Here is a 16,731-nt window from a genome sequence, read left to right on the forward strand (position 1 = left end):
CTCCTCCTGTAGTGTCCTTCTACCTTGTTCTCTTTTTCCTTTCTTTATCCCAGTTTATTCTTTGTTGCTTTTGTGCCCTAAAGTGACAGTAAACTCCGGAGTTAAATCTTCAAAATACATTCAAGTCCCTTAACTCTGAACAACAATGTATCTTATTTGTGTATCACTCGGCTGAAGATCCTCCAATCATCTCTGACTCTGTCCTTCCTTCTGGAGGGGGGTGCTACTTCTGTTCCCCATGGTACCTGGGTGTGTTGTAGAGTAGTCACCGCTCCAAGCTCGCTACAATCTCCATACAAATCAGTAAACTAAACATGAGATTGTAGTCCATCACAGGAGCGAGCTTGGAGCGGTGACTACTCTACAACACACCCAGGTACCATGGGGAACAGAAGTAGCACCCCCCTCCAGAAGGAAGGACAGTGTCAGAGATGATTGGAGGATCTTCAGCCGAGTGATACACAAATAAGATACATTGTTGTTCAGAGTTAAGGGACTTGAATGTAAGATTTAACTCCTGAGTGTAGTCTCACTTTAACTGCATAGTTTGTGTTCTGACCATGGGGCTGTCTTTGGAGCTGGCTGATGGAGATGTGGTTTCCACATTGTTGCTCTCGTCCCTTAGCCATTGTGTACCTTCCTGATCTAAGAATAACGCCGCTAATCTGTGTTCCAGCATTGCTGCGATTGATTGTAACGCTGTGTCTTGTTTTTTGTTATTTTTGCATAAATAAAGAATTAAAAAAACAAAAATGTAAACTGGACCCCCAAATACCTGAAATGGTCTCATGACGGGCCGGGTCCAATATTTAACTCTCCTCCTCTGCAGCACGGGCACATAATTTTCCAGAACGCTGAGCTTAGTGTAAGCCGCCGGCCCGCTGAGAGGAAACGGGGTTTATGTTTAGTGATTACAGCAGCGGTTTGTTTGAAAACAAAATCCCAATTAAAGGGAAATAATGAACAATTTTCTGTCCGTTTTATTTTACTTGTGTTTACTTAAAGTGTGTTTCCAATTTTGCAACCAAATTGGGATATCACCTATTTTATATTTATGACATGTTTTTCATTCACGTTGCATACGTTATAAAAATGAAAAATTGCTTCTTAACATTTACCTTCTCTTCTGAAAAGTCCAAAGTCTTCCTAATTTGCAGACACGGACAAATTTGTTGGTAACCCCCTCCACAAAGAACCCTACAGTCTCTCGCTCTTGCTCTCGATCTCCCCCCTCCCTCGATCTCTCCCTCCAGCTTTCGCTCTCCCTCCAGCTTTCCCTCTCCCTCGGGTTTGCAAAGCAATATGGGCTAGCTAAGTGGAAGCACAGCAGTAGCTGCTTGCTTTGCAGCTCCCTTTATCTGATTGAAACATTGTACAAAGCCATCTGATAAGGGAAGAGTCACTGCTATAAATGCAAAGCAAACTAGGAGTCTGAAAAAAAGGGGTAAATAAGTCATTTTGCTGGCTCAAAAGTTTTTTTTACACCCCCCTACCCCCCCCAATGACAACTCCATCGAGAGACAGTCCACTGGCAATGAATAAGAAGCAGAGAGACAATACATTTTGGAACATCAGACTGCCTTCAAAGGAGGGGAAGTGGTAGAACCCCTGTCAGCTAATTGTAGGCGGGGCAGTTTGACTCTCTGTATTTGTGTCGGTGCCCGTTGTCACCGAGACAGAAAGTGAGGGGGAATCCAAAATGTTACACCGAGGGGAAATGAAGTGAGGGGAATTCTTCAGATAGGGAGACCTGTTCTGGAGACAGCTGTCTAAAGGTAAATGACCTTTACTTTTGTGTGTCTGGGGCAGGAAGTGAAGGGAAATCTTTCCAATGGGACACAGATGGTACAAAATAAATACTTTTAATACTCCCCTACTCCATCCAATACTGAAAACAATGGTATGACTATAAGTACACTTTATGTATGCAGGTAATACATATGACATGCAAGTGTGATCTACAGGTGAAACTCGAATAATTAGAATATCCTGCAAAGTTCATTTATTTCACTAATGCAACTTAAAAGGTGAAACTAATATATGAGAGAGACTCATTACATGCAAAGCAAGATAGTTCAAGCCGTGATTTGTCATCATTGTGATGATTATGGCTTACAGCTCATGAAAACCCCAAGAACCCCAAATCCACAACCTCAAAAAAGTAGATTATTACATGCAATCAATAAAACAAGGATTGTACATAGAACAATATCAGACCTCTAAAAAGTACAAGCATGTATATGTACTCAGTACTTGGTTTGGGCCCCTTTTGCAGCACTTACTGCAATTACTTGCACGATATTCTAATTATTCGAGTTTCACCTGTATATCCATTCATTCTGACTCCTTCATTTCTGATCTACATTTGGTAACTCTAAGTATGTCTTTGTTTTATTTTAAAGGTCTCCTGGAAATAGACACTTCCTGCTGGAGCCATGAGTGCCCCCAAACAATGGGACATCAGCAAAGCCCTGGCCGTCGCCAGCTTGTTCAATTTCTTCCACAGCGTTGGAAATTTCTGTGTCTTTCCCTTCTTAACCATCTTCTTCCGACACTTTGGACTGAGCCCTCCGCTGGTGGGCATCATAATGGGGGCAAAGCACATGGTCTATGCTCTCTGGGCCCCGTTTTGCTCTTTCGTGGCCAAGACCAACAGCAAGAGGAGGATAATCATTTTCTGTTCTTTGCTTTTGTCCGCCGTGGCTAGCGGAATCCTCACCTTTTTCCCACCGCTGCAACAGGGCATGGTCTTCAGGTATTGCAACGTGAGTCTCTCATTAGCAAACAAACAGACTACACCGGGTGCCTTGGATATGGAGATGTTCGGGCCTGAGGACAACGGCAGTTTTGTATTACCTGAACCTCCCAAGGTAACTACGATGGCAACAGTCATAATTACAAGTCTTAGCAACACAACTACCATAGCAGAACCTGCCGGAGAAGCTCAAATGACTTCTAAAACCTTGAAGAAGTTACACGCTGCACCTCCTCATCACCCAGATTTAACCGCACATTTAAGAACTTCTACTACACGAAAACTGTCTAAAACAGATGCTTCCAAAAGGCATACCAAGCCGAAAGATAGAATCACCACCAGCGAACAATCTACAGGCGGCCTAGAGCGTAGGACCTATTCACCTGAGGCAGTTGTGAGGCCCTCTATAGCAGAGGAACCTCAAGCTGATGGTAATAGTCCCATCCCTCAGCAGCCACAAGCTATCTTTGTGCCAAAGAAAAGGGACCTTAGCAAAAAGGCTGCGCAACCTGAACACTTTCTGGATGGGGAACATAACATATTCCTGGTTGTCCTGGGAATTGTAATTTTTTGGGAAATTGTTGCTTCACCTCTGGAGTGGACGGCAGACGACAGCGTCTACGAATACCTTGACTTTGTGGATGCCACAGACCGGCACGAGAAGATCTGGATCTGGCGTTATTTGGGGGCTTGCCTCGGAGCCTTTTCCATTGTTTTTCTGATGGACAACGTGAACTGTTTCTTCATCCCCAACTTTCCCAGAGTCTACCTGCATTTTTACGGCTACTCCGCCTTCATGATGATCACTCTTTTGTTGAGCACATGGTATCCCATACATGTCTCAAAGAAAACGGAACACGCAAGCAAGACCATAAAAGCGTTGGGCCTGATGGGAAGCGACGGCCGTATCATCTTGCTGTCGATCACCGTTTTCTTGATGGGTGCCGTGAGGTCCACCGCTGACAATTTCCTGTTTTGGAAGATGCAGGATTTGGGGAGCTCTGAACTTTACATGGGACTTTCTGTGGTTCTCGTCCTTGTTTCTGAAATCGTCTTTTATGCTTTTAAAGGCAAACTCATGAGGTCCTTGACCTTCAAGTGGATGGTGGCTCTTGGCCTCCTCTGCCAAGCTGTAGAGTTTTTGTATTATTCCTTCTTCTGGGCACCGTGGGCTGTGTTGCCGATTCAAGTGTCAAGCGCCTTCAGCAATGGGGTTCTGCTGTGGGCCATCAGATCTCAAATCGATGATGTTGCCACACCGGGAATGGAGAGGTCCATCCAGCTCGTCCTGCACTGCTTATCCCACCACTGCGGAGCTAGCCTGGGCAGCTTTGCCAGCGGCTTCGTCATCAGCAGTTTCAACCTTGAAATTCTCTTCCAGTCCTGCTGCGTAACGTTATTGGTCTGGCTTTTGATGTTTTTGGTTATCCAACCCAGACTTCCCCAAACCAAGAAGATCAACTACTCACGACTGCTCGCCCCCGACAACAGTGACATGAGCGACTCCGAGGATGAGCAGGAGAGGGACTGGCTGGTCAAGGCCATGAAAGACGACGGTAAAATATGGTAGCCATGAACACTGGCTGTTGTCCATGACCAGGACCTGACATGCAGCTTTCAGGCCTGGAAAGATCGGAAATATGAACTTTTATGGAATGCTGTGAACATCCCCAATCCGAGCAGTTGGCTTCCTGTCCATGGGACTAGTAGAACTTGTTATTCACACAATGGAAATGCCAGACAAAGACATGGACACCTTGTAAGATCCTGGCAACATTTGACTTGGAGAAAATCCCTCTGCAATGCAAACACAGAATCTGAGGATTAACGTTTACTCCGGAACGCTGGACCTCCTGGGCCAAGGGGCCCATATAGCTGGAGCCCTTCTGTTGACTGACCTAAAAAGGGTTTATGAATTTTAGAAAAATGTTTTTAATCTGCTGTAATGGCCTCGGCTGAAAATGAATAATATATTCTTAAATGACAAGAGTTTCATTGTGATTTGAAATACTGATTTAAAGCTGATCTCCATTCAAATCGCTAAATACACCATCTACACGAGGGAGATGGTTTACTGCCCAAGGTCAAAGGTTTCTGTCAGTCCTGTCCTATGATTTACACAGTCCTGCCACACAACACAGCCCTACCTGACAGGAGACCTGAGTCTTCTTTGCTGCAGTTATGTAACACTTACAGGTCTTGTCTCTGAGGTTTACCTGTTCTGCGAAATAAGCAAGGCCCCCGAGGTATGGTGGACTGGGAGAACTGGGATGCTCCCCTGCAACTCCAGAGAGAGAGAGAGTTCACCTAACCGTGTCACATGGCTTTAGGATGCGGAATGGTTCTAGACCGGTGCAGTATGCAGCAGTGACCAGGACTAGTATCTGGCTGGATTCCAAGCTGCAGGGGACAGGGCAGGACTGGTAGAGTCCACGTTTCAGGGCAGGCAGCAGTCTGTTATCCAGGCAAGGGTCTGGGCAGGCACCAATCGGTAACATAATCTGTTATCCAGACAAGGGTCATGGCAGGCGGCAATTAGTAACATAATCTGTTATCCAGACAAGGGTCAGGGCAGGCAGCAACCAGTAACATTATCTGTTAGCCAGGCAAGGGTCATGGCAGGCAGCAGTCAGAAGCTTAATCTGTTATCCTGGCAAGGGTCAGGGCAGGCAGCAGTCAGTATCTTAAACTTATCCAGGCAAGGATCGGGGCAGGCAGCAATCAGTAACATAATCTGTTATCCAGGCAAAGGTCAGGCGGCAATTAGTAACAATCTGTTATGCAGACAAGGGTCTGGGCAGGCAGCAATCATTTTTGCATAACTTCGCCCAGAGCGTTCTGGGGAGGGGGAATGCTGTGACCCCCCCTATAAGAGGTAATACCTGGAAGTGTTACATCAACTTGTTACTTAGTACGCTGCACTTCACATGATGTAATGTATCTGACGGTCGGTCCACCTTACTGTACGTGGAGATATAATGAGAATGATCAGCACACATGATGCAGCTCTGACTTTTTCTCCAATGTTCGGGCAGGAAAGGTGAACATGCCGCCCCGGAGAGGAGGATGAGGCGGGATAATGGCCGTGTCATGTCTGTCTTCCTGTGTAGCTGCAGCTTTTGGCAGTTATGGAGAATCTTCAGGACAGCTGCTCCCGTCGCCCGCTTCATTATCTGCATTAGCTGTAATTGCCGTTCGCTGCATCTCAATTAAGAGTCAGGCACGGAAGATTAACCCCGTGCTGTAAAAGAAAAAAAGGGCTTTATTCACTAAGTACAGATTCTTCCATTCCTTATAAACAATGCAAAGGACTACATTCTGGTTTTCATGTTATCACTCACCTCACTCCTTTTGCTCGTGCTAGCCGTGGTGACTATGGCTGTTGAGACGCTCGCCTTCCCTATTAAAAGGGGCTGAAGAAACGGGTATGTTATGACTTCTCACAGACCAGTTTTGAAAAGTTTTAAATGGCCACACCCCCTTACCCTTCTAGGCCCCTCCCTCTTTATTTATACATACCTATTAGTAAGGTCAGCCTGGTGACATCATGGGTCCTTACTCTCCTCCTACCTTCCTCTACTGCCGCCCCCAGCGCATATAAAATGACATGTAAGCTCCGTTCAATGTAGTAGTACTCTGAGCCCAGGCCGGTGGGATATCAGACCAAGGAGTGTGGCCATGACACGATGAAAGGCACCCGACACACTTAACATGCGTGTTGCACATTGCGGTAGAGAGTAGGGATGCACTGATACTAGTATCTGTGCCGATGCCCAGTATTTGGGCGAGTACTTGTACTCTCCCAAATGCTCCGAGGTCTAGCCTGACACCTGGGCTTCCAGTATCAGAAAGCCGGGTAGCAAGTCATTACATGGCGCCTGGCTTCCTGATTGGCCAGGCAGTCAGCTCCATACTCCCTTGTGGCTTGGTCACGAGGGAGCATGGAGCCGGCTCCCCGGCCAATCATGAAGCCCGCAGCATGTAATGAATTGCCACCTAGCTCCCTGATCAGTCGGGAAGCCGGCCAACCAGGAAGCTGGACGACTAGTCATTACCTGCCCCCTGGCTTTCTGATTGGCCAGCTGAGTCCATGCTCGCTTGTCACTTAGTGTCTCCATGCTCCCTCGTCCCGCTACCCGGCATCCTGATTGTTTGGGAAGCTGTCCAGTCAGGTAGCCGGACGGCGAGTCCTTCTGATTGGCCAGAAAGCCACCTTGTGACGAGGGAGCATGGAGACGGCTTCCCTGCAATTTGGGAAGCCGGGTGACGAGTCTTTAGATGCCGCCTGGTTTCCTTAATGGGACTTTTATTATCGGTATTGGCGAGCATCGGAAAAAAGGACTTGAAAAACCGGTATCGGTGCATTGCTAATAGGGAGCATTACTACAAAGCATAAGGGTTCATTTATAAGGGCCCATTCACAGAGGATCTATTCTTCAACGGACGGGCACCGGCAAGTGAATGGGGCCGGTTCACTCCGCTCCGTTACCATGTGCTGTGCTGAAAGAAAATAGACCGTGCTCTACTTTTTTTTTTTTTCAGAGCAACAGATCGGTGTGAACTGGACTGACCCCATTCATTTTCCCGTGCCCTTCTGTTACCATTCCTTAAAAAAACAAGTCAGAAGGTACAATTGCAAATCAACAGGCCCTCCGTTGACTTGCGATTTCCTTTCAATTCTGGGGTGAGTGCTCCCTAAAAGTTCCGCCCGGCGTACACCGGTGCATGGCACGGGTGCCTTTAAGTGGCACAGACGAGTGTAGGAATTTCCTATAATCATCAGCGCCATCTACAGGTGCTAGTACCGTGCGACGGGCATAGCCGAGCAGGAGCTTTTATGAATGAACCCCGTGGTGGGCCGGTAGTGTCACACAGAGTTTACAACACAGCAGAGTGCCGAGCTGCAGGATTTACACTTGTTGTCAGTGCAGAAAACTGAGAACTAATAATGCCAAAGCCATGAAATATTGTGCCAAGGGTGCCATTGTAGACACCATAATGTCTGTAATCAGCTGCAGCTGACAGATCATCATGCGAATGGCCAGTCTAAGGTTTCGCAGCTTTCGCTCTCTGCACTGCTTCCCTCTATGCAGCCTATGAGCAGTTACCTAGAATGTCCACTAGAGGTCGCCGGTGCACATCCTCCCCCAGAATCTGGTCCTCCTCAGCATCCCTCTGCATATCAACTGATGAACCTCCAATGGTTTGTAAGCTTCCAGGCGAGTGTCAGCGCTGTCTGCCCCCTCCTCCGCCTCCTCTGCCTCCTCCGCCCGCCTTGTATTCACTATCTCTGTGCCATGTAGTTTATTCATCTCCCTCTTACAGCCAATGCCTCGTCCAGGGGAGCTCTGCGTAGACACCTAGAGCAAGTCGGGGGGGGACCTTTCTAAGCGATGACGATGGAGAAGGAATGCAGGGCGTCAAAGCAGTACGGATCGCTGGAATCCACGATGTGGAAACCCACCGAGCTAGCTACAGGTAAGTGTCTGCATGATGGTGAGCGGAGTACACCTGTGTGCACTCCCGGCATCCCCCCAGTCCTGCTCTGCGCTCGCTGTCCTCCATTCACACAGTGCTTTTTTGAACTCAGTATATATATATACACATGTTTTATATATGTATGCTTAAAGTATGACAACTTTCTGAACGTGTGTGTATATACATGGGGATCTATCCATCCATCTATCACTGCTTGGCTTTCATACTGTATTATGTGTTAGCATCACTTGCCTGCTTTAAGATCCGCTGACTGACTCCCTTATCAAGGACACTTACTGTATCCTGTAGAACTGCAATATATAGCTATGGGGTGGCTGTGCTGCCTGGCAGGGTCTCCCTGATTTCCCAGCATAGCCCCTCCTATGTGCGCGCTCCGTACTTCAGCCGCACAGACACCCTTCCTCGGAAGAAGATGACTCTTCCACCCACCAGCTTTGAGATTGACAGATGGTTTTCCTCCTCACGGCAGGGGGGCGATTCTGTATGCACCTCCCGGGTAGAAGTTCAAGAGAGAGAGAGAGAGAGAGATGGCGGCATTTATAGTGCAGCTAGAAAGGTCAATCTGAAGGCAAACATTGAAGTGTACATGTAGACCAAAGAACAAAAATGCAATATATTGCAGCCTATCAGTCCATAGACGTGGTTGGCCGCATTCATTTTCTTCTGCAAGTGTAGTCGATCCCGAAAGGAATCCAGTGTCACTTCCTGTGTGCTGAAAAAAAAAAAAATCACAATGTTATCAGCTTCCCCAGCTATTTTATGTGAACTTCACAACCCCTCCCTAATGGAAATGAAGAGAAGGGGATATTTGTAGTCAAAATCAGGAGATCAGCCTAGGGTGACAACGCTGCTCCTCCATATATACAGTATGTTGTCACCCTAGGACAGTACGGGGTGTTAATGGCAGGATCATCAGGGGAAAATAAGGGGGGGGGGGGTGGACAAAAAAAAATGAATCTGAAGTCTGGTGATCATCAGTATATAAAATGTTTTGTTCTTGGGTTTAGATACACTTTAAAGGAGTTGTGAAGTCCCGGCATCTCCTCTCCTGTTATGACATCAGCATTGTAATAGGAATACGTACTAGAGACGTCTCTGATAATACAATCAAAGCTTACTTGAAGTAGTGAGCGCTGCCTTCCGTCTGCCCATCACTTCCAACAACTTCCTGCATTCCCTGCGTGCTTTGCGTCTCTCTTCCCTGCTGCTTTATGCGATGCAATCTCCGTTTCTCAAGACTACACATCCCATCATGCATTGCTTCAAGCAAGCAGTGATAATGATACTTTGTTCTGCCGCTGATCCATTGCAGTCACTATTTGAGAGTGCCTGCGTGCGTTCCATCCAATGTTGGCTGCACATCAATGTAGATTGACCTCGAGGATGAGAACTGTGGACCGTGGCTGTGCAATGTACAATATGTTTCCACAGCCACTTCTAACCTCAACCAAAGGACGTGTGACAGGGTGACAACTAGAGATGCAGGTACTGGTATCGGTATCTGTGCCGATGCCGAGTATTTGGGCGAGTATTAGTACTCGCCCAAATGCTCCAATCCCTAGCCCGATACTCCTTCCGGTATCAGGAAGCCGGGCAGCGGGTCAGTCCCCAGCCACATACACCCCCCTACTAGTGGATGGTGCAATCACAATGTCATGTGTGTGGCTGGTTCTGATGGATGCGGCTGTATTGATAACAGACACAGCGGGGGCGGGGAATAAAGACCTCTGAGATATTTCCACAAATCTGAATCCACCATTTCATTGTAGAGCCGAATGATTATCGGGTATCCTAAATCTGTCAGTGAACCTCAAAACCACATAGATCGGCTATCCCATCTATCTAGCTAGCTATCTACACTATATTGCCAAAAGTATTGGGCTCCTCCCCCTCCAAATCATTGGATTCAGGTGTTCCAATCACCTCCATGGACACAGGTGTATAAAATCGCGCACCTCGGCATGCAGACGCTTCTACAAACATTTGTGAGAGAATGGGTCGCTCTCAGGAGCTCAGTGACTACAAGCGTGGTACCGTGATAGGTTGTCACCTGTGCAATAAGTCCATCCGTGACATTTCCTGGCCACTAAATACTCCGCGGTCACCTGTTAAGGGAAATCCCGCGATCGTACGATTATCGCAAGGTGTGTGGAAGGCGTGCGACTGTTTCTACTGTACGGTCGCACAACTTTTATCTTAGGAACATGTTTAGAGGGACTAAGGAGTTTGGGGTGGAGGAACTTGACTGGCCTGACCTCAACCCCATAGAACACTTTTGGGATGAATTAGAGCGGAGACTGCGAGCCCGGCCTTCTCCTCCAACATCAGCACCTGACCTCACAAATGGTCCAACATTCCCATAGACACACCCCTAAACCTTGTGGACTCCTTCCCAGAAGAGTTAAAGCTGTTATAGCGGCAAAGGGCGGAGCCAACCCAATACTGAACCCTACGGACTAAGACTGGAATGCCATTAAAGTTCATCTGCGTGTAAAGGCGTCCCAATACTTTTGGTAATATAGTGTATATATCATCGATCCCTCTATCTATCTTTTCTATTATCTGTCTATTGATCTCATCCATCTTTCTTCCTCTCTCTTTCTCACGCTTTCTTTTTTTGTCTCTCTCTTTCCCTTTCTCTCTCACATTTTTCAAAAAAAAACGCTTCATGAATGGAATTGTAACACGTTCCCGATCAGTGTCTGTGAATGGAGACGGGGGGGACGCCCCTCTGCAGAGATACGCAGCCAGTCGGTGGAAGGGAGCACGTCTGGAGTCACAGCAGGGACTACGGAGATTTGTCGGCTGATTTTCTGCTGAAGTCGATGTAAACCCGATCCCTAAAATCTCAGCGAAGCTTCCACACGTTCATGTCATTTTATATGTATTTTGAATAGTTTAAATCTGCAGCTCCCAATTAAATAATCCCGGTGATCCTGCCATGATGGTCCTTGTTCAGGCCCTTCCTGTTATAGGGTGACAACACTCTGTCCTTCTTCAGGCCCTTCCTGTCATAGGGTGACAACACTCTGTCCTTCTTCAGACACTTCCTGTTATAGGGTGAAAACACTCTGTCCTTGTTCAGGCCCTTCTTGTCATAGGGTGACAACACTCTGTCCTTGTTCAGGCCCTTCCTGTCATAGGGTGACAACACTCTGTCCTTCTTCAGGCCCTTCTTGTCATACGGTGACAACACTCTGTCCTTCTTCAGGCCCTTCCTGTCATAGGGTGACAACACCCTGTCCTTCAGGCCCTTCCTGTTATAGGGTGACAATGCTTTGTCCTTCTTCTGACACTTCCTGTTATAGGGTGACAACACTCTGTCCTTCTTCAGGCCCTTCCTGTCATAGGGTGACAACACCCTGTCCTTCAGGCCCTTCCTGTTATAGGGTGACAATGCTTTGTCCTTCTTCTGACACTTCCTGTTATAGGGTGACAACACTCTATCCTTCTTCAGGCCCTTCCTGTTGTAGGGTAACAACGCTCTGTCCTTCTTCAGGCCCTTCCTGTTGTAGGGTGACAATGCTTTGTCCTTGCCCCCCTTTTGTTTCCTTGCCTTGTCAACTTGTCACCTGTCCCAATGGAGACTACAAGGGTCATGCTGACGCACCTTTCATAGTATTGCAACTAGAACTGCAGCCAGGGCTGTCCCTATAAGGAGGCAGCCGGGGCATCTCATTGGGTCACGTGGGGGTGGGCAGGTGTCGCCCCCTTTCCGGCCAGAGTGGCCCGGGTTGGGAAGCTCTTAGTAACCTGTGATACTCTGCCTGGCGTCCAGCCCAGCTCCAGGCAACCAGTGTTGTCAGCGACCCGGACGGGATGCCAGAGCGGGTATCCCATAGCTCACTCCATCAATGTACTGCCAGTCCCTTTTTAAGAGGGGGGAGGGGCAGCGAGAGTGATGGGGCTTCTCTCACACTACACCTGAGCTGCCATGGGGTCCAAACGAGCCCTTTACTAATTGGCAGAGCCGGTCATGATGAATCGGCAGCCCGCAGGCCCGCGCGCTCCACGCCGTCTGATCTCAGGCTGCGCCGTCCGCTCCTCTAATTGGAACATTTTCCTCTTATGTTTCCTTTTTGTCTGTTGGCGTCGGCTGGTGACAGATTCTTCCCTCCGCGCCATCAATCTGTTCCGCGTCAGCAAGCGCAGAGCTGCAGCTCCACCGGTCGGGGAATCGGAGAGTCTCGGTGGCGTCACTCAGAAAGCTCCGGCTGAAAATCCGGCCAATTCTGACACAGCTGAGAACCCCCCCCAATGTTCACACCAGCGCGCAAATATCACGTGCTACAAAGTATCTCCTATAAAGAGATAAAAGACACAAAGGAAGGCAGCTCCGTACTTCCCGAGACATCATTATATGTAGAGGTGTAAGTACCAGGATGTGACCTGCTATCAGCCTCTACTAGTGATGTACCGATACCGATACTAGTATTGGTATCAGCGCCGATACCGAGGATTTGGGCAAGTACTCCTACTCACCCAAATGCTCCGATATACTTACCTCCAATATCGGAACTTCCAGTCAGAGGGAGAGCTGACCAGTGCCGAGGGAGCATGGAGCCGGCTTCCTTTCCAATCAGGAAGGCGGGAAGTGGGTTATGACTAGGGATGCACCGATACCGGTATTTCGGTATTGAGTACCAATATTTTTTTTCTGGTATTCGCCGAAAACCGAGTACCGGAAGTCTCATTCAGGAAGCTAGGCGGCGTGTAATGACTCGCTACCTGGCTTCCTGTTTGGCCGGAAAGCCGTCTCCATGCTCCCGCGTCATGAGGCGCCCGGCTTCCTGATTGGCCAGCTTCCCAACCAATCAGGAAGCCGGGCAGAATGTAATGACGCGCTGCCCGGCTTAATGATACCGGAAGTATCGGACTAGGCATCGGAGCATTTGGTGGAGTACTCGCCCAAATACTCGGCATCAGCACCGATACTAGTATCGGTGAAACCCTAGTTATGACCTGCCTCCCAATTGGCTAGAAAGCCGGCTTCACTTGTTGCTAGGCAGCCTGGCTTCCTAATCAGGAAGCCGGGCAGCGCGTCATTACCCGCCTCCCTGATTGGTCAGGAAGCCAGGCTGCCTAGCAACAAGTTAAGCCAGCCCCCTAGCCAATCAGGAAGCTGGGACATGACGTGGCTAGGAAGCCGGCTTCACTTGTTGCTAGGCTATCTGATTGGTCAGGAGGCCAGGCAGCCCCAGGAAGTGAAGCCGGTGTTCTCTCAGTAGAGCAGCGGCTTCCCAGGCAGTCGAGGCACATGGCACTAAAAATCGGTATTTGGTAATGGCAAATATTGGTACTCGCACTCGATACCATAAAAATGGTATCGGCGCACCCTTGCCTCTACTGTACAGCAGGGCTGCAGCACAAGTAGCCAGTCAGTTCATGGGCTTATAAGAAGCATGCTGATAGGAGGGGAGAGCCGAGTGACAGAAAGATGAGCTCATCATTCCTTTCACTGTCCAGTCACAGGCTGGGGGCTTGTCCGGGATGACCTGGGCTCAGAGGAAGTGGTTTGAATGATACTGGCCATCAGACTGAGGTCATTTAGTGGCAGAAAAGTCTACCCCCGGGGGAAATCTCTGGATTGAAGGCGAATATTACATCAGCTCTTTTATCGGGCTATTTATTTTCACCTTGTTATTTGTTATCTGGAGTTTTGCTTTAAGATTTTTGCCGCTACCAAAAGCTATGACAGTTCCGAAGGGGAGGAGTCACCACACACAGCCGCGATTTTCTAGTATTCTTCTACATGGGTGTAATTGTTCTTTTGGGGCAAAAAAAAAAAATCAGCTTTTTGTTTTTAATGAATTGTTCCTGTTTTGTTTTGTTTGTTCTATGAGGTCACATGACTCGTGTGTGGAATTTGAATGAAGTCTCTTTTACATGAAACGATTGATAACAATGATCTGATTTCGGGACATTCGCCGTTCTAGACTTCATGGTCTCCTTCTCTTTCCAAGGTGATGATGTCATTTCGATGGCCGACTCGACAACCACCGTGGACGATATTGAAGACGAGCTGTTCAAGATTGAAAGGATCCGAGAGATCCTGGTGAGGAGAGAGTCGGAGCTCAGATACATGTGAGTAATAGATACGGCCGAGATGATTGAACTCCCAGATCAGCAAATATTCTCCTCATACAGAGTCCTGTGTGTTCCTCATTGGTGAGCTTTGTGTGTTTCTTCCAGATCTGTGCGGTGATCCAGCGTGAGACTTGGAGCTTCCTGTAATAAAGACCGCTCGCTGACGCTTTCCCTTCTTGTGCAGGGTGTCTGGTCTTGTCTCCGCCCCCTCCTGTAATAAAGACCGCTCGCTGACGCTTTCCCTTCTTGTGCAGGGTGTCTGGTCTTGTCTCCGCCCCCTCCTGTAATAAAGACCGCTCGCTGACGCTTTCCCTTCTTGTGCAGGGTGTCTGGTCTTGTCTCCGCCCCCTCCTGTAATAAAGACCGCTCGCTGACGCTTTCCCTTCTTGTGCAGGGTGTCTGGTCTTGTCTCCGCCCCCTCCTGTAATAAAGACCGCTCGCTGACGCTTTCCCTTCTTGTGCAGGGTGTCTGGTCTTGTCTCCGCCCCCTCCTGTAATAAAGACCGCTCGCTGACGCTTTCCCTTCTTGTGCAGGGTGTCTGGTCTTGTCTCCGCCCCCTCCTGTAATAAAGACCGCTCGCTGACGCTTTCCCTTCTTGTGCAGGGTGTCTGGTCTTGTCTCCGCCCCCTCCTGTAATAAAGACCGCTCGCTGACGCTTTCCCTTCTTGTGCAGGGTGTCTGGTCTTGTCTCCGCCCCCTCCTGTAATAAAGACCGCTCGCTGACGCTTTCCCTTCTTGTGCAGGGTGTCTGGTCTTGTCTCCGCCCCCTCCTGTAATAAAGACCGCTCGCTGACGCTTTCCCTTCTTGTGCAGGGTGTCTGGTCTTGTCTCCGCCCCCTCCTGTAATAAAGACCGCTCGCTGACGCTTTCCCTTCTTGTGCAGGGTGTCTGGTCTTGTCTCCGCCCCCTCCTGTAATAAAGACCGCTCGCTGACGCTTTCCCTTCTTGTGCAGGGTGTCTGGTCTTGTCTCCGCCCCCTCCTGTAATAAAGACCGCTCACTGCTGCTCTCTCCTTGGGCAGGGTGACTGGTCTTGTCTCCGCCCCCTCCTGTAATAAAGAACGGATCAAGATTACGGGGATGCAGTTTGCATTTTTTGCAGTGAACTGTACAGGATAATGAGGAAATGGGGAAATTATCTACACTGGTGCAGACAGATTCTGGAACGTCTGTGCATGGCAACCAATCAGGCAGGAGGAAGCATTTCCTCAGTCTCCCCTCCTCCAGTGATCAGTCTGCTGAAAGCAGGAGGAAGCATTTCCTCAGTCTCCCCTCCGCCAGCGATCAGTCTACTGCAGGCAGGAGGAAGCATTTCCTCAGTCTCTCCTCCCCCAGTGATCAGATGGTGACCCTGGATGATGCCTGAACAAAGATGGCTCCGTCCTTCCGGAGAGGAAAGCAGATGAAGTCATTGTCAGGGGGTGTAATAAATACCAGTGTGACACACGACTTAACAAGCTGCATTTAAAATCTAAAAAAATATATCTGATGGAAGTTCCACCTTCAGATTCTTTTGGGTCCCCCTGTAAACGTCATTTGCAAGGGTGGGGGGTTCGGCATAATCACCAAAATGCAAGGAAAGGAGGTGAAAGCAATGACCGGTTATGCCGAAACACCACGGGAACTTATTTCAAAGCCATCACTTCGCTTTTTATTAGACGTCTCCGTTTTGGGTCGGCTGCATATGAAATAAAAATGATTTGGGGGGGGGGATGGGAGTTTTTAGCCGCAGATGAAGTGAAGTGTCGCCGAGGGAGTCGCCGTTTTGGTGCGGCGGGGAAAGGGTTAACCGAGCATCTTTCTGCAGTGCAGGAACGCAGGTGTGAGTCACCGAGAGATGAGTCACCGCTCGCCCCTGGGGGGGGTTGCCTAGCAACAAGAACAAAATTAACAAATGCAAAATTGATGCAATCTGTCGGTGGCATTAAGGTGGAACCTCCGCGTGAACGTCTCTCCTGCAATGAAGGATTCCGAACATACTCTGCGCAAACTTCCTAAACTGCGCGCTGAGCCGCGTCATCCCAGCCAGGCCGAGCAAGATGGCCGGAGATCCTAAATCTGGAAGAGGTCATTGGGAAGATGTCGGCGCCGCTGGTGTCGTATCACTGTAGGGGAGGGGGGGTATAGTTCCACCTTAACATTGTGATTCATTACTAGATCTATTTTTTACGCTTCCTGTAACAGGGTGACAACGCTGCAGTGAAATCGCACCGCAGCGTTGTCACATTTTGGACAGTGTAGGTTTAAGTTGGCCATACAATGGTCTCATTTCAGCCAGGGTGCTGCTGAGTCAGTGTGTGGCCCCCGTCGGGACCTCCTCATTCGATGTATAACTCACTCTGTAGCACTGTCCGTGTCACTTCTCCTGTTCACCATCGCCACCAGTGCCC

At 48.7% G+C, this 16,731-nt stretch overlaps 2 protein-coding genes across 2 annotated transcripts in view; both read left to right on the forward strand.

Annotated features, from left to right (window-relative positions):
• Positions 1-4,394, forward strand: part of MFSD6L (major facilitator superfamily domain containing 6 like) — a 9,650-nt gene extending 5,256 nt beyond the window's left edge. The window contains exon 2 of the mRNA XM_018568299.1: positions 2,403-4,394. Coding sequence (XP_018423801.1) covers positions 2,436-4,325 — 1,890 coding nt within the window. The 5' untranslated portion in view covers positions 2,403-2,435 and the 3' untranslated portion in view covers positions 4,326-4,394. The remainder of the gene's footprint in view (positions 1-2,402) is intronic.
• A 3,515-nt stretch (positions 4,395-7,909) lies between these two features.
• Positions 7,910-16,731, forward strand: part of LOC108796784 (uncharacterized protein C16orf45 homolog) — an 11,454-nt gene continuing 2,632 nt past the window's right edge. The window contains exons 1-2 of the mRNA XM_018568308.1: positions 7,910-8,233; positions 14,218-14,338. Coding sequence (XP_018423810.1) covers positions 8,149-8,233; positions 14,218-14,338 — 206 coding nt within the window. The 5' untranslated portion in view covers positions 7,910-8,148. The remainder of the gene's footprint in view (positions 8,234-14,217; positions 14,339-16,731) is intronic.

This window comes from Nanorana parkeri, unplaced genomic scaffold (assembly GCF_000935625.1).
Source record: "Nanorana parkeri isolate BGI_ZX_2015 unplaced genomic scaffold, ASM93562v1 scaffold1169, whole genome shotgun sequence".
Taxonomy (NCBI): Eukaryota; Metazoa; Chordata; class Amphibia; order Anura; family Dicroglossidae; genus Nanorana; species Nanorana parkeri.